Source organism: Callospermophilus lateralis, chromosome 19, assembly GCF_048772815.1.
Source record: "Callospermophilus lateralis isolate mCalLat2 chromosome 19, mCalLat2.hap1, whole genome shotgun sequence".
NCBI lineage: Eukaryota > Metazoa > Chordata > Mammalia > Rodentia > Sciuridae > Callospermophilus > Callospermophilus lateralis.
In genome coordinates, this window is record NC_135323.1 from 7,799,277 (window position 1) to 7,816,777 (window position 17,501).

The 17,501-nt window shown below is 46.8% G+C and overlaps 1 protein-coding gene across 3 annotated transcripts in view; it reads left to right on the plus strand.

The window, feature by feature from the left end:
• Ift140 (intraflagellar transport 140) overlaps nucleotides 1–17,501 on the plus strand; it is a 75,830-nt gene that overhangs the window by 20,843 nt on the left and 37,486 nt on the right. For all 3 annotated transcript variants that reach the window (XM_076840984.2, XM_076840985.2, XM_076840986.2), the window contains 5 exons: nucleotides 1,897–2,014; nucleotides 6,937–7,067; nucleotides 10,363–10,531; nucleotides 11,818–11,949; nucleotides 15,806–16,005. In XM_076840984.2, coding sequence (XP_076697099.2) covers nucleotides 1,897–2,014; nucleotides 6,937–7,067; nucleotides 10,363–10,531; nucleotides 11,818–11,949; nucleotides 15,806–16,005 — 750 coding nt within the window. The remainder of the gene's footprint in view (nucleotides 1–1,896; nucleotides 2,015–6,936; nucleotides 7,068–10,362; nucleotides 10,532–11,817; nucleotides 11,950–15,805; nucleotides 16,006–17,501) is intronic.

Here is a 17,501-nt window from a genome sequence, read left to right on the forward strand (position 1 = left end):
AACATGCAGAACACTGCTGTCTGGTTGAGAGTCTCTCCCTCGACAGACCCAGAAGTCTGCTGCTGTTGCTCACATAGATGGAACTTAACCTAATGTGAAATAAGTGGATGATGGATGATAAGAACCGAGGTTCTGTCCGCTGAAAGTGGGCAGGAGCCAGAATGATCCATGGGATGGTGGTTTAGGCCTGAAGATGTCAGGATAAGCCCATGGTTTACTTAACATGGATGTAAGTACCACCTAAGCTGACAGTCGCAGATATGTCTCTGCACTCATTGGTGCACACATGTTTCTGTGCTGTCAGCTGACTGGGCCTAGAAGCAGCAACACCCAGTAGCAACAAGCATAACTCCTACCCAGATCTTGATTTCTTTTTTTTTTTTTTTTTTTTAACTTTTTTTAGTTATACATGGGCATAATATCTTTATTTCGTTTATTTATTTTTATGTGGTGCTGAGGATCAAACTCAGGGACTTACATGTGAGAGACAAGTGCTCAGCCACTGAGCCACAACCTCATCCCCCCAGATCTTGATTTCTAACACCTTCTACAATAAAAGGAACCAGGGCTCTGGAGAAATAGCTGATTCTAGGTCTGGGGCAAAAAAATAAGATGAATTGTACCATCTTATACCAGAAAGTAAGGAACTGCTAGAAACAAAGAAGATCTCACAATGACAGCGGAAGGTCAGAGACAGGAACCAACTGAAAGGGCCCAATAGGCAAAGTTGAAACAATTCTTTTAAATATTTATTTTTTATTTGGACACAATACTTTTATTTATTTATTTATTGCACCCAGGACCTCTCACTCTATCACTAAGCCACAACCCCAGCCCAAAGTTCAAACAATATAAGCAACAAAATAATAAAGTTCATACTGATATGAATGACCAAGTCAGTCATCAATGGGGAGAAGAGACAAACATTCCTTACTAAAGAATTGATGGAGCCACTCACCAGTCCTTCAGACTGGGCTGCACTGAGTTCTGTCCAGAGAGCACAGTGTAGAAGGGGAGGCACTTCACAGTAGAGAAACCCGACATCCGAGGTCCATACCAAGAGATGGCCTGGATGTGGTGCAAGGAGCAGGCACCTCACCTCTGGTTTTCCTCCAAAAGCTCACAACACCATTCCAATAGAGAGATCCCAGTAGAGGAGCATCCTACCCCATACCTGTATGGAACTGCACAGCTGTCAGGCTCATCACAACCCAGCCAAGAAGAGCCTGAGGAGACATGATGTATCAGATGGGTTCAGAATGGACTCCTGGGACAAAAAAACATTAGGGGAAACAAGGAAAGGTGAATAAAGTGGAAAAAGGCATAAGATATGCTGTATACGTACTACTATGATATTGGCAGCAAGCTAGATATAGCTGAAGGCCTCTGGCAGGGAGTTGGTCCCAGATAGCTATAGGATAATTGGCCCATTGTGCCACAGGAGGTCCCCAAGGCCTGAGTGAAGGGAAAGCGTGAGGTGCAGAGCAGCATTCTTAGGAGCTACTTGTGTGTGAGCAGAGGAGGGGCACCAAGAACATGGATTTGTATTTGATTAACAGTATATGCAGTTTTAGTTGGGCCCGTTGGCACATACCAGTAATCCCTGTTCCTTGAGATGCTGGATCAGGAGGAACTTAAGTTTGAGGCCAGCCTGGGCAACATAATGAGACCCTATTTCAAAAAAAAAGAAATAACCAATAGATAAGGTTTAAAAGCTCACTGCATTCTGAGCTTGACTTGTGCCGTGTGCACATGTGGCAACAGGGTGAAAAGCAGTGAGTTGCCAAGCAGAACTCACCCCAAGCTGAGGCCTAAGACAAAGAAACAGGCCCTTTCTATGACCTACCCATGACAGGGATCTCTGACTTGCACTAGATTCTCCCTTTTTTCCTACAGAGAGGCAAAGGCATACTGCAGCTGCAAAAACCTGGCCGAAGTGATCCCTGGGGTGGGGGCCATCGCTTCTCTCAGGTGCAACGCCAGCGGGAACAAGATCAGTATCCTCCTCAGCAAGGTGAGGCTCACATCCCTGCTGGTGACCCCACCATGCCTCATGGGTCTCGGTGTCCACTGGGACCTCTCCTGTAGGGTCCCATCCTCCCATGCCCTCCATTTCTTACTACACACCTGCCTGCCCACTTTCGATCTTTTCCTGCCTTTTTTCTTTTTTTTTTTTTTTTTAATATTTATTTTTTAGTTCTCGGGCGGACACAACATCTTTGGTTTTTTTTGTATGTGGTACTGAGGATCGAAACCAGGCCACACACATGCCGGGCAAGTGCGCTACCACTTGAGCCACATCCCCAGCCCCTTTTCCTGCCTTTCTATTTCATCAGAAATAATTGTTTCTACAGAGAGCCCTTCACCCCTTCTCTGTTTTGCATGTTTTCCTCACTCAATGACTAAGTTCTCATTGGCACACGAAAGGATAATAAGGACTGTTGCAGATGAGCCTTTAAAGCATCTTACTTGGTGAAGTAGGATGTGGTATGAAGAAGGGATCTGCCTCCACCACCCCTGCTCCTGTGTTCATTCAGGGGTTAATTGCTGGATGCCCTCAGTGGGGCAGGAACTGAGCAAGTTACTGAAATGCAAGGACTCAGCCTCCCCTGTGGGTAAGCAGACAAAAGTTACCATGGAGTTTTCATACTGTGGCGACTATGAGGAGGTGGGTTGTGTCAACAGCCCTGAGAAGCTTGAGGAGGTGTCAGTAGAACCAAGATAGGAGCCATCAGAGGTGAAAGCACAGCAGGCAGAGTGTGGCCTCCCCAAAGGGCAGCCTCAATGGTGAAAGGAACAGCAAGGCTTGTGTGGTCACCTGGCCAATGTTGGCTTTGGTGCAGAGAGAAGCATGGCGTCAGTGTTGAAGGTGGTTTTAAACAGTGGATTAAGAGAGGCAAGGCAGATGCAAAGGTTCCCCTGGCATCCATCACCAATGTCCTAGAGTGACTGGCCATGAAATGGGAGTGGTAGCCACTGGGCTTGGTAACCTGTTGTCCTGTTTGGGAGGACAGCTGCTGTTGAGATATCTCCCTCGTTTTCAACCATTTGGGGGAGAAGGTGGGCATGTCAAGTTGTGGGGCAGGATAGGTAGGTTTGCTAAGTTAGAGGCAAGGATTGAAGTCATGTCCAGTGGTGGAGGGGGCAGAGAAGTGGGCATGTCTAGTTGGGCAGGGGAGGGGAAAGGTTGTGTGTCGGGTTGGGGGCAGCATATGTACAGTTCCATACCTACTGGCAGCAAACTTGGATCTCAAGAGAGGGCTAGCTGGAGATGAGGATAAAGGGGCAGGCATTGGCTTGTGCCCAAAGGAGATGCTTCAGGAGGAAATGAAGCAGGAGCTGCTAGCCCCCAAGAACCCAACTAGGCCCTGAGAAAACCACATAAATAGATTTGGCCAGGGAGGTGGACTGCTGAGTGCAAGGTGGCAGCTTAGGGCCCAGAGGAGGTAGACCATTCCCATCTTTCCTTCAGCAGCTGGGCAATGCTGAGTTGTGCATGCCGGGAAAAGAAAGCAGAGGCCAGGGACCTTGTGTGCAATCTAGTACCACTGGAGGCCCTTGAGGCTCCAGAGAGGCCGTGGTACTGATTAGGGACAGTGCACAGGGACTGCTTGCTCCAAAGGGGCAGAAATGAGGTTGCAGGTGAAGCTGAGGGAGCTTTGTACTGCTTCAAAGATTCTTAAAACAGAGGAAGGTCCTGGGGGAAGGGGGATAGAAGAGGGCAGAGTGGAGCAGGGGCTGCCCCTTGCTGTCTCTGCATCTCTTCAACAATGCTCATCCATGTAACAAAAGCAAGAAATGAGTATAAAGCCTAACCTCAACTAGAACAGCAGAACTGGCAGTGAAGGGCGGCATCCCCAGTCCCACAGGCCCCCATGGCAGCCAACATGGCCAGGATAGAGCCTTCTCATGGTCCTGGAGAGAGGGAGGCAGGATGAGAGGGGCCCCAGACCCATGGCGTTGAGCATGAGAGCTGTGTTGCAGGTGTTTTCCCCTCAGTGCTATCACTTTATTTATTGCATTTATGAAGATGTTGAGAAACTGATGTTTCTATGTAGTCAAACCTATTAATGGTTCCAGTTTGAGATTTCTTCTCTGGCTCTTAAGCTTACAGTATCTTCTGTTTAAACTTTTGGCAAGGGGCTGGGGATGTGGCTCAAGCGGTAGCGTGCTCGCCTGGCATGCATGCGGCCTGGATTCGATCCTCAGCACCACATAGAAACAAAGATGTTGTGTCCGCCGAAACTAAAAAATAAATAAATAAATATTTTTAAAAAAAAAACTTTTGTCAAATATTCATTTCCTTAGTTTTCCTTTCGAAAGTACTCACATCCCATTTCCTGCTCTAATATCTGCTGGAATAAAGTTTCCCACAGTCTCCTTAAGTTCTGGACATGTGTTCCCCTAGCACTGGTCCATGGGTTTGCAAAGCCCAGGGTTGGCATCTGAATCATGTCCACTGACCACAGTTTTGTTTAAGAATGATGTGCATGAACTGCACAACCCAAAGGCTTGTAATGCAAAAATAATAAGAAGAAGAGAGCTCATGTATAATTGGCATAATTTGGCATGAACATACTTTATATACAGAGTTACGAAAAATTATGCTGTGAATGGATAATATGATTGTGATGCATTACACTATTGTCATGTATGTAAGAAATATAAATAAATAAATAAATAGAAATAAGGGCTGGGGATATAGCTCAGTTGGTAGAGTGTTTGCCTCGCATAAACAAAGGCCCTGGGTTCAATCCCCGGCACCATAAAAAAAAAAAAAGAAAAGAAAAAGAAATGATTAGCTAGTAGACCTAGTGACATTATCTGTTGCATTTTGTACCTGCTGATTCCCTGGTCTTGACTTTTTTCCCCCCTAGTACTGGAGATTGAACCCAGGGGTGTATTTTGTTTTTTGTTTTGAGACAGGATCTTGTTAAGTTGCTTAAGGCCTCCACAAATTGCTGAAGCTGGCCTTGAACTTGCATTCCTCCTGCTTCAGCATCCCAAACTGCTGGGATTACAGGCATGTGCCACCACACCTGGCTCCCTGATCCTGTTATTGATGATTCTGATATGAGTCCCTTATCTGAAGAGCAGCCCAGCACATGTTGAACCAAGATTCATTTCCACAGTCCTTACTTTGATAGCTTGGCTAGGTCCAGGGAAGAAAGAATGTGAGAGACAAGTGCAAGAGATGGAGGCATCATGAGCTTATGGAGAGAGGCCAGCTGAAGAAAAACAGGGAGACTAGAACCTCAGGACAGTCTCCAGGAAGAGGACAGCCTCTGCCCCGAGGACAGCTGCATGTTGGTGCAGTCCACAAAAGTACGTGCAGAAGAGCTCCTCACCCAGAATCACCCAAGGCAGCCATGTCCGAACCTCCCGGTGGAAGCCAGGATCTGCTCTGTGCTCTGTCACCTCCACAGGCATTTAGGAGTGCTTTCAACAGGAAAGGCAGTGTTCTAGATACAGTTTTCAGGGTACATGAAGGATCTTCAGAAAAGGCTGCCACTGCTAACGCTTCTGGGGTTTAGATCAGTATTTGCCCACTGTTTTCCTCCATAGTTGAAGATGGAGGAGGGTCTCTAAAAAGCTGAGATATAATTCACATAACACAAAATGAGCAATTTAAATTGAACTATTCACTGGCACTGAGTACATTCATATTATTGTACAGATTCCACTTCTGTCTAATTCTAAAATGTTTTCATTAATCCAAATGCCATAGCAGCTGGGCATGGTGGTGCAGTTGTGCATGACTGGAGCAGGAGGATCATAAGTTCAAGGCCAGCCTCAGCAACTTAGCAAGACTCTGTCTCAAAATAAAAAGAGCTGGAATGTAGCTTAGTGGTAAATCATCCCTGAGTTCAATACCCACCACCAGAAAGAAAGAAAGGGAGGGAGGGAGGGAAGGAAGGAGAAAGACAGACAGACTTGGGAGGTAGAGGGAAAGAGAAAGAAAGAAAATACCATCACCCTTGGCAGTCTGGCCCCATTTCCCTATCTCCTCAGCTCCCTGCAACCACTAGTTGCTTGCTGTCTGTGTTTGCCTCTTCTGGCCACTGTATACAAATGTAACAGTGGTGCAGTAACCTTTGTGCCTGCCTGCCTGCCTCTCATTGAGCTTGCTTCCATAACTCGTCCAGGGCTTCAGATCTTTCTTATGGCTGAGTACTACTCCTTGGTAGGGTGGACCACATTTTGCTGACCATTCATCCGTCTTTGCACACTTGCTGTCTCCCCTTGCTCATGAATAGTGCTGCTGTGAACTTGTGAGTGGAGCAGTCATTTTAGAAAGTTTCCCAGGCCACCCTGGACAGCAGGCTGAGAGCGAGCAGTGTGGGCTTGCTCAGGATAGTGGGTGTGGTGAGCCTTGTGATGCTTCCACTCCTGGCTTTATGGTGGACAGTACTTACTCCCTGGTGTGGCCAGCCTCCAAGTGGTGGTGGTGGTGGTGGTGGTGCGGAGGTGAGTACTGGGGATTGAATCCAGGCCGAGTTCACCACCGAGCTATATCCTGCCCTTCCCCCTTTGTTTTTTATTTTAAGAGATGGTCTCATTAGTTGTCCAGGCTGGCCTTGAACTTGCAATCCTCCTACCTCAGCCTCCTGAGTTGCTGGGAGCATGCAGCTCCAGCCTCCATTTTGTGAAGTTTATTTCATTTTTACCCAGCATGTTGCTCTATCAGAATTCAGATTCCTTCTCATTTCCTGAGTTGATCAACTTCAGCTAGGAAAATATCTCCATTCCATACTAAGAGCAGCTAAACAGTCTTTCAGAATTTGTTTTCTGTTCTCTGACAACATCAAGCAGTCACTTGGAGACTGCAGCAGTGGGACAAAAGCAAGCTGGATCTCAGAGCGTAAGTTCTGAAAGCATGGCCCACACAGCACTGATCCAGGCATGTCCCTGAGTTGTCCCATCTCCTCTTCCCAGGTTGACAACAGCCCGGATTCCAAAATCTGCTTCTATGATGTTGAAATGGACACAGTGACTGTCTTCGACTTCAAGGCTGGACAGATTGATCAGAGAGAGTCGCTGTCCTTTAATGGACAAGAAACTAACAAGTAAGATTATGGTTGGGGATTTTGTTAAAGAATGTTGAAAACAGAATTTGCCTATTTCACATCTTCTGGCCTGATTGTTCCTAAGTTATGTTTCAAGCTTCAGAAGTTTACTAGTAGTAAACTTCACAGCATTTACTAGTAGTAAGAACATGATATATAACAGAAATTTGTGCAGTTGTAGTGGATTCAAGACCTTGGTCTCTGTCCTCCATAGCTAAGGTTCTGGAGTTGGTTGAGTACAAACTTGAACTTTGCCTGTAATCCCAGCGGCTCAGGAGGCTGAGACAGGAGGATTGTGAGTTCAAAGCCAGCCTCAGCAAAAGCGAGTCACTGAGCAACTCAGTGAGACCCTGACTCTAAATAAAATACAAAATAGGGCTAGGGTTGTGGCTCAGTGGTAGAGCACTCACCTAGTACGTGTGAGACGCTGGGTTCGATCCTCAGCACCACATAAGAATAAATAAAATAAAGGTATTGTGTCCAACTACAACTAAAAAAAATATTAAAAAAAAAAAATAGGGCTGAGGGTATGGCTAAGTGGTTGGGTGTCCCAGGTTCAATCCCTGGTACCAAAAAAGGAAAGAAAGAAAATGGAACTTGAACTTTGGAGGAGCTCTGGCCATAGGGTCTATTGAAATGGCCTAGGAGTCACAGGAAAGAGGCAGTAGAGTGAGCCTCATACCCATTGCTGTCTCCAGCAGAAGAGAGGGTACTGTCTTTGTGAAGAATATATTTGTCTTTCTTCAGAGGTTAATGGAACATACATGTGTAGTTCTTTCTGCCACTGAGAACACATTCTCAGGACGGACCTCAAGTGCTTAGAATAGTTCACCTTCATCTACATTGATTCTGCATGAATTTAGGCAGGAAAGCAAGCCGAGGGCAGTGGGGTCGAATCTCCCTGTGTCAGTGGCATAGAAGCATAGTTAACATCAGAAGTGGATGCATAAGCAGCGAGGTGAGTGCCAACAGGAAAGCATGCCGTGGGCCAGGAGCCGTGGCCACGCCTGTGATCTCAGTGGCTCAGGAGGCTGAGGCAGGAGAATTGAGAGTTCAAGGCTAGCCTCAGTAACTTAGCAAGGCCCTGAGCAACTTAGCGAGATCCTGTCCCAATATAAAATATAAAATGGGCTGGAGAGAGGCTGGGGTTGTAGCTCATGGGTAGAGCACTTACCTTGCACATGTGAGGCACTAGGTTTGATCCTTAGCACCACATAAATAAAAGTAAAGGTATTGTATCCAACTACACCTAAAAATATTTTGTTAAAAAGTGGGGTGGGGGGCTGGGTTTGTGGCTCAGTGTAGAGCACTTGCCTAGTGTGTATGAGGCACTAGGTTTAATTCTCATCACTGCATATAAATAAAGTCAGTCCATTCACAATTAAAAATATTTAAAAGAAGGGGGTGTGGGGGTGGCTGGAGATGTGACTCGGGAGTTAAGCACCCAGGTTTGATCCCTGGTACCAAAAGAAGAAAAAAAAAATGCCATGGGAATCTTTAGGCATGGATCAGTGCATCCCTCAGACTGCACCTCACCAGGGTCCTCACCAAGACCCTTCAGCCAGTTTCTCAAACTCTTTTGAGGGTGCATGGCAATACAGGAAGCAGAGCTGCCCCAAGGCTGGAAGAGCAAAGGAACTGAGAGGTGGCTCAGTGCTTGTTCTAGCATCCTTTTTGTTCTGCTCACTACTTTGGGTAGGTTTTTTCATTTTTGGTTTTTTGTTTGTTTGTTTGTTTGTTTGTTTTCCTATGCTGAGGGTAAAACTCAGAGTTTGGCTCATGCTAAACAAGTGCTCTACGACTGAGTTACATCCTCAGACCCACTTTCACTAGTTTTAACTTTCCAACACACCTTCTCTTGTCCAGCCTCTGAGACCCCCTGCCTTGTCCCCCTGCCTTTCTTGAGTGATACCTGCCTCATCAGACCCTTCTGTGGAGCCCTATTGACCTGTTGACCTGAAATGCTCAAGCTTGCACCCCTGCTGCTCCCCCAGTTTAATCATTCCCATCTTCACTTCTCTCCTAATCCAGCCCCAGTTCTCCTGCTTCAGAACACATGCCTTTGAGCATCTTACCCCTCTGGGATAGTCAGAGCCCACTTCCCAGGGGTCCAGTTCTTACCACAGCACCCTCCCCAGAGGTCCAGTTCTCACCACAGAACCCTCCTCTTGGCCACCCATATTTAAAACTTCAGAACTAACCTCTTCTTCAGACTCTGCTGTGACCCAAGTCCCCAGTTTTCCCTGTAAAATGTCTTTGAGTTCTCACTTTTCTCTCTTTCGCAGTTCATGGCTTCCCTTGAAGGGATGGCAGTCTTCTTTCTGTCCATTCTTCAGCCCTTGCCAGGCCAGTCTCGTACCTAAGGAAGCACTGTGTCTAGCACTCAGGAAATGCTCTGTCCAAAACACTGTGCACATCACATCTGCAGTGCTAGAGAAGGATGTGGCCCATGGGCACATCTCCAGCTCTGGTGCCAGGAGCATCCATGAGGAATGTTCTTTTTCTGTAGGACTGGGTCCTACCCTGCTACATAGCCAGAATGGACTGATGAGCCAGCAAACCCCCCGACCCCACCCCTGGGTTGACCATGCACCTCTAGGGCAGGCAGATGAGAGTCACTGTCTCTCTCTCAACTCAGGTGCCTTTCCTCTTTTGAAATTTTTTCCATTCTTTTCTCTTTTTTTAATATTTACTTTTTAGTTATAGGTGGACACAATATCTTTATTTCATTTTTATATGGTGCTGAGGATCAAACCCAATGCCTCACGTGTGCTAGGCAAATGCTGTACCACTGAGCCACAACCCCAGCTCCTAAATCTTTTTCATTCTTTAAACTAGTTCCTTTAGGTCTTCCTGCAGTACTTTGTGGAGTTCAGGGACAATAAAACATGGAATTTCAGAGATGAGAGGAACCATGATAAAATAGGAATCATCACATAGTCACCTCCAAGGCTGGAACCCAGGTCTGCATTTATAAGCCTTGGCATCTGTGCTACCTAGCAGGGTGCACCATCCCACTAGTCCTGGCAAAGGGCCTTCTGGGGAGAGTCCTGGACCCTCCACAAGACCTCCAGAGCCCAAGCATCATGTTCCGCATCCCTCATACTGCACCTTACCAGGACCCTTCAACCGGTTTCTCAAACTCTTGAGCATGCCCTGACAAGGTGCATGCCAGTATAGGACACTCACCTGCATATGGAGACTGCAGCCTGATGACTGGATGGGACAAGTGGTGTGGGGCATGGTAACAGGAATGCTCTTCTCATTTGGAGATGTCTCTTCTCTTCTGTTCTAGGAGCCACATTTTTGCAGATGAAAGGCTGACAAATCATGTTCCCGTGAGTCATTTCTGGGATCAGAGCGAGCCCAGGCTTTTCGTGTGTGAGGTCATGCAAGAGGTGCTGGGACCCCAACCACAGGCTGCAGACAAGCAGCCCCTCACTCGGGACAGCGCCAGCCCCACGGTACATGACCACTTTGCCACATAGTGTTTGTAGAAACACAGGTGGTGGCTGTGTGGCAAGCACAGGGTCTTGGTTACTGGGCTTATGGGAGAGTTAGTAAGGAAATGCATTCATGTGGAGGGGAGCATCTGCCTCATGCTTCCCGCCATTTGAAGGCGTGGTTGCCATTCAGAACTGTTTCTCTGGGTCGATGGCGCACAACCCTTCTTGAACGTAGGAAGCCTTTGGTGTGTAGTGCCTCTCTCTTCTTTGGTCTTGGTACAGTTGCTACTCTACCCTTTTTGTCTCCAGGTTCTCTTGTTATCTCAACTGTTATGTTATTCTCCCTCTGAGTTGGGAAACGTGTTGAAGCAGCTCAGGTGGACTAACCCCAACAATAGCCCATGCTGCAGTTGGACCTGAGGCAGCCTGGCCCTGCTCCATCTATTCTACCACTTCCATCACCCTCCAACAAGGCTGACCACCCAAGTTCTTCCTCTATAGAGCCTCCTACCTCCATGCCATGTGCCCCAGGGTGCCTGAGTTGTACTTGGGGCCTCTGACAATGTCCAGCTCTTTGTCTTGCAGGACATCAGACATTGTGAGCCTCCTTCTAACCCACCTCAATCTCAGAGGAATCTATGTGGGCTCTCAGATAACTAAGCAAAGGGCAGCCCACCCTGAAACTTCAGGACTTGCCTCACCAAGACAGTGAGAAGTGGGCCTGAGCAACACCCCCAGCCCTATTTTGTATTTTATTTATTTAGAGATAGGTCTCACTGAGTTGCTTAGAGTCCCACTTTTGGAGCCTTGATTTGAACTGACGATCCTCCTACCTCAATCTCCCAAGCTGCTGGGATTATAGGTGTGCGCCACCGTGCCTTCTCATTTTCATTTTAAATCTTGAGACAGGAACTCACTAAGTTGCCCAGGCCAGCCTCAAACTAGTGATCCTCTTGCCTCAACCTCCCCAGTCACTGGAATTATAGGCACGCACCACCACACCCAGAGTAAAGATACCCAAGGGGTATCTAAAACACAGAGAGCGCCTTTTTGTTATGCTACCAGCTCAGACAGAAGTTATGAATCACTGATGGTCATCACAGCCTAGGTGGGCTGGGTCCTTCCAACGGAGGCAGATAGCAGTTGAGAAGCCCTAGTGGAAACAGGGGCCACATGCTCTGAGAAGAGTTGACTCTCCTGTTTTCTCTGGGTTATGTGAACTTCCTGGCAGTGCAAATGGAAATGAGAAGGAAAACAGAAAATGATATTTCCAAACTAAAAACAGTGTTATCCTTTCTTTCCAGGAGGACGTCTTGGTTCTGTCCTTTTTCATTTCCGAAGAGCATAGCTTCCTGCTGTATGAGAGCTTCCCCCGGCCTCCCGCCTACCAAGTGCTGGTGGGGATGGAAGTGCCCCATTATTACTTCACAAGAAAGGTGTGGCTCTGCAGGCTCCTCTGCCCTCCCTGGCTTGTAAGCCTCATGAGGCGCTGAGGTGCATGTTAGTCTTCCAGATTCCCCACTTTCACCTCTCCTTAAGCCACTTTAGCCATCCACTGTAATTTATTACATGAAAGTCTGCACACACTCATGTCTCCTGGGCTAGGAAAAATTCCAAAAAGTGACTTTGCTGTTAGGATGGTCAGAAGTCATGCTGAGCCACGTTGTCCCCTTGGTCTGACTCAGGCTAGGACTCCAAGCGCTTCCCTTTTGGGTTTTCTCCTAAAGTCATGTTACCTTTCAGCTCTTCTATCTTTTCATTTTTATTCTAGCTGTTTTTTGGAAATTATATATTCCTGTATTCACTATAGGAAATTTAGGAACTATAATTAAAGAAGTAAAAACCATAGTCAAAAATCTCTATAACCCAAGTGTAGAGGCAGTTGCTGTGAACAGGGTAGTGCCTCCTTTCCAGAAGTTTCATAGAATGGGGTCGTTTTCTGCGTACATGAACACATACCTAACTAGTTGATTTTGAACAAATTCTTTACCTTCCTTGAGACATAGTCTCCGTATGGCCAGGTCCCTTGTAGACCTAAAATCAAATTTGTCTCTGGTTCTGAAATGACATGCTGAATAAAGGGTGCCTGGCATGTCTGCCCAAGAGCATCCTTCATCCAGGAGGACTGGCAGCCTGTGAGTGGCTCCTTTTAGTGGCCTCACCACCCAGTTGTTCTCCAGCCCTGGGGCCTCCAGAGTTGCTTGAGAGGCTTTTTCACCCAGGAGCCCAAGGAACCTGCCAGCTCAGAATTCTGCCTGGGCTGGTGCTGTCAGTGAGCCCAGGTTGTCCTACGTGGTGTAGGGGCTACTGTTTCCCTTCAGAACTGGGGTATGGCAGCTGCTAGGAGTTTTGATCTCCTGAAAGAAGGAAGCGCTCTCCTCCAGGGTCCACGCCTTCCATAAGACACATAGACCACCCCTCTGCCATCTCCCTTTTTTTGTCATGTTAGGATGTCTTAAAAAGTGTCAACTTTTACCTGGTTTAAATGGATCTTAAAAATAAGATCCTGTTCTTTTCTAATTTTTTTTTTTTAAGAGAGAGTGAGAGAGAGAGAATTTTTTAATATTTATTTTTTAGTTTTCGGCAGACACAACATCTTTGTTTGTATGTGGTGCAGAGGACTGAACCCAGGCCGCACGCATGCCAGGCGAGCGCGCTGCCGCTTGAGCCACATCCCCAGCCCTCTTTTCTAATTTTGAGCAGATAGCGTCTGTTAATTCTGCAGCCAAAGCTTGGGGGTAGATGATAGACCACAGAGGGACACGCAGAGCAGATGAAGGACCTGAGTGTTGTGGGCACAGCCCCTCTGTACAACCAAGTGAACCAATGAGTCTGTATTGCATGGGCTGCCAGGCAGTCCCCAGCAGCGTGAGAACCCACCAGGGCTCTTGCTGGGGTTGGGGTTCAACTTTAAAAGGAGGTGGCATAAAAGATCTGAGGCAAGAAGGGTACTGGCCCTTGATTTGTGAGAGTTCCGTGAGCACACATTGCCTGTCTCTGGTTCTGGGATGGCTAGACCTGTGGATAGTTACACATGCACTGGAAGCAAGAGTGAACTTGGCCGCGGCTCTCCAAGGTATGGCATAGAGCAGTATCTCACAGCCACACAAAGTTGGCCTGACCATTGGTTATACTTCCACATGCATTAAGATAGAGTTGGTCAGAAAAGTGTAGATGTGTCTTGTCAAACACAAGGATTCTTTGTAGGTGTCCTTAGTTGATTTACCTTAAATAAATCAGCACCAGACTGGTGTTTCTCTGAATTCCAATCTCATTTTGTTTCCTTATATGCTTTAATTTTTCTTTGAGAACTTAAAGTTGGGAAAGTTCTTTTAAATTCTCTCTCTAAAGTTTCCCCCATAATTTTCTCATTGTAGGTTTTCGTTTCTTCCACATGTCATGCATCTTTTTTTTTTCTCTCTCATTCTCATCTCTCTTTACATGGTTATAGTTGTTCCAGAGAAGAGGTGTGTATGATGCAATCTCAATGCAGAGCCTCAGGTTAGGATTGGTCATCTTGACTCTGTTGTCTACTCAAGACCCTTTGCTTCAAGTCATGAGCTGTGTTGGTGTGTTCCCACTCTTCCCACCTAGCTGCATGCCCACCTGAGGACCTCTGCCGGGCAGCCGAGATTCCAGTGCCAGCTCATCTAGTGTAACCAATCAAGGCTTGGCAGGATTTCTCAGCTCTGGGCTGGGCCTGGCCTGGACCTGTGGCACACACCAGCCACTTCACCTGATATTTGCATACAGAAAATGTGTAGTTGACCTGCATTTGCAACCTGTGAGATGTATTTTGCTCCTTTAAAAACTGCCCTTCTGATTATTTGCAAAATGCAAACTCGTAAGCTTCATTTCTTCCATCTTTCCAGTGCTCACACATTCAGAGGTAGTTGGGGAGAGAGTACAAAGGCCCTTGGTCCCTGAACCTACACTGTGTGACCTTGTCTTGTTGCTCCAGTCTCCTGTCACGTGGGATAAACAATCCCTGCCTCACAGAGTTGTGATGAGGAACCGAAACAAGAGCTCCTGTGAGCATACAGGGCATGGTGAATTATGAGAATTTCCTAGTGTATTCACACAGCAAACTGGGTTCTCATCAGACCCACACCAGAGCTGATGGTGTTATCCAGGGGAAGTTTGGCTGCCTCCTTGTAGTTCATTATACCAGGCAGGTAGAAACTCCTTGTTGTTTTTTGTACATTTTTTGAATTTCCACTAGATGCAGAAGCGTTCAGCCTTCTGCCTGATCTGACCCAGTTACACCCATGTATGACCCCTACACTCAAGCTGCTCTGAACGGAGCCCTTGTTATGGTCTGTGCTGTGCTTAGAAGGGCCTCCACAGCCACAGTATGCCTGAGAAGGTCCAGGTTGAGTGTTTCTCCTCCATAGGACCTGGTCCCTGGGGCTACAGGTCAGGAGATCCTGGAAACTGAGCTGGAGAGGAAGGTGGCCAGAGTTACCCTTTAAGAAGTCACAGGGTGGGCTGGGGCTGGGGCTCAGCAGTAGCACACTTGCCTGGCATGTGTAAGGCCCTAAGTTCGATTCTCAGCACCACATATAAATAAATAAAATAAAGGTTCATCAACAACTAAAAAAAGAAGTCAGGGTATTAGCAGATCAAGACTTGTAGAGAAGCAGGTCCCAGGAGGGTGTGTCACGATCTCCATAGTATAGGAAATGCTTGTACAGGTTGGAGAGACACCCTACAAGAGAGTAAGTGGGGCATGGGTACAGAAGAGCAGTTAGCAGCAGAAGGGACTGTGGTGGGGACAGCAGGGTCTCAATAGCTTTTGAGTTTGGGGTCCTGGTTGGAGGAAGGTGCCCAGGTGAGGAAGTTGGCCTGCACATTGTACATTGTGCCATGTAGGAACATCTCTCCTTCTCTGGGTGCTTGTTTGGGGAACACGGCACTAGGTTGACAGTTCTTCCAGAAAATTCCAGTGAGTCATCCAGGTTATCATTTTGGAAAATTTTTCCTGAAGTCAGACTACTGTTCTTATAACTTTCAGAGTCACAAAGATATGTGTGTATCTGACTTGGTGATCTCAAGCTGGTAAAAAGTATTTAATGAAACATAACAGAAAATGAGAACAGTCATAGACATTTTAAATGTGAGAATCTGACTTCAGTGAGTTAGAGGCTGAAAACAAGATCACACCTGGACAGCTTTTGTTGGCCTGTGGCTGAGCAGGGTGCCTGTCTTTGGGTAGATTTTCTCCAAAAGAATTAAGTGTAGGCATTACCTATATATGTGAACTAACAGACACATGGGGCCTTTGTCCTTCAGCCTGGTGAAGAAGACAGAGAAGACAGGGTGAATTCTGGGCACCACCATGTCCCCCAGATGGTGGCCAAGAGACCCCTGCGAGACTTTGTGGGGCTGGAGGACTGTGACAAGCCCACTCGGGATGCCATGCTCAACTTCAGCTTCTTTATCACTGTTGGAGACATGGATGAAGCTTTCAAGTCTATCAAGCTCATTAAAAGGTGAGGTGACACACACTGTTTCCTTTCTCCTTGCTATCCTTCTTGACTGGATTTTAAAATATCAAGTGTCATGATATATTGAATGGTATTTTCTCTCAATGAAATGCCGCTGAGCTTGGGTACCCAGACGTGCCTAGCCAGCCTCAGATAGTGCACAGTGTGGCAAAGCAGTGAGCCTGGTTCTGGCATCTGTGGTGCTAGAGCCTCTCAGATGTTTTTAATGGTGGTTTTGTTTTGTTTTTGTTGTGGTTTTTTTTGGGGGGGGGCGGTTTGGCACTGGGGTTTGAACCCAGGTGTTTTCTACCTCTGAGCTGCATCCCTAGCCATTTTTATGTTTATAAATCTTGCGAAGTTGCTGAGGCTAGCCTTGAACTTGTGCTCTTCCAACCTCAGCCTCCCAAGTTTCTTGGATCACGGGTGCACCCTACCATACCCAGCTGTTTTCATATATTTTGAGTGTTCCGGATACTTAATAGTAGAAAGTTCTGCAGTTGATAAGTCTTGCTGAAAATTTTTGATAACTAAACCCTAAAAACACCAAGGTGAAAATGCAGTTAAAGTTGCTGTAACAATTACAGTCAGGGCCTGGACCTCGTCTCCATTACCTAGGGAACTTGGAAATCCTTCACAAGAGCATTTGATGGATTTTAATTTTGAACGGGTAGAAAAATATGGAAAGGTGTGAAACTCGGTTGCTTGAAGCAGGTGTTGTATGCTGTGATGACTGTGATGCGGGAAGCACCCTGAAATCCTTATTCTCTGTCTCAGACCAGCGTGGCCAGGCCTTTACTATAGCTGGAAGGGCCTTTGTCCACATTGGCCATGTAGAAAAGAGGGCCTTTGGTTTGGAGGTGACATGCAGAGACCGAATAGTTAGCCCAGCCTCTCGGGTTACTTTCATTTCCAATGAGCATGATCAGCCAGAACAAATGCCATGGCCAACTTTAAACCTCAGTGAGCTTCTACATAGTCATCCATATAGTGCTAACAATTGCTAGGAAAGGAGCCAAGTGGAAGAAGGCAAGAACTGAATGCTTACATCAACGTGCTCAGTTGCAAGCATGAGACTGGTCATTTCTACATACTGTGGGCTGAGTATGTCGTAGATGGTTAGTCCATAATTGTTTTTCATTCATTATGAGTCATTTTATGTGGGTTAAAATGTGTGCCATTTTACCATTTGTTCTGGCTAGCAACAGATTCCTGGCACAACATGGGCTTCAGAATCCAAACTGATTACCTTCTTTTCACTGGAAGGTTGAGCACAGTAGACATTTGGAAGCTCTGGGGCAGCCAGGAGGCCAGCTTACATATTGCCTCCAGTGTCAGGTGCAATGTTAGGCTCCTCTTCTACCTCCTGGTGACCCTGGTCAAGCAGAGGCCCAGCCAGCCAACCACCAGGACTATAGTTCTATGCATGGATTGACAGCCCTGAGTTTGGGGGCCAGTTCTGATCCCGGAATTGCAGACCCAGACCTGAGGTGTTTCCTACACAA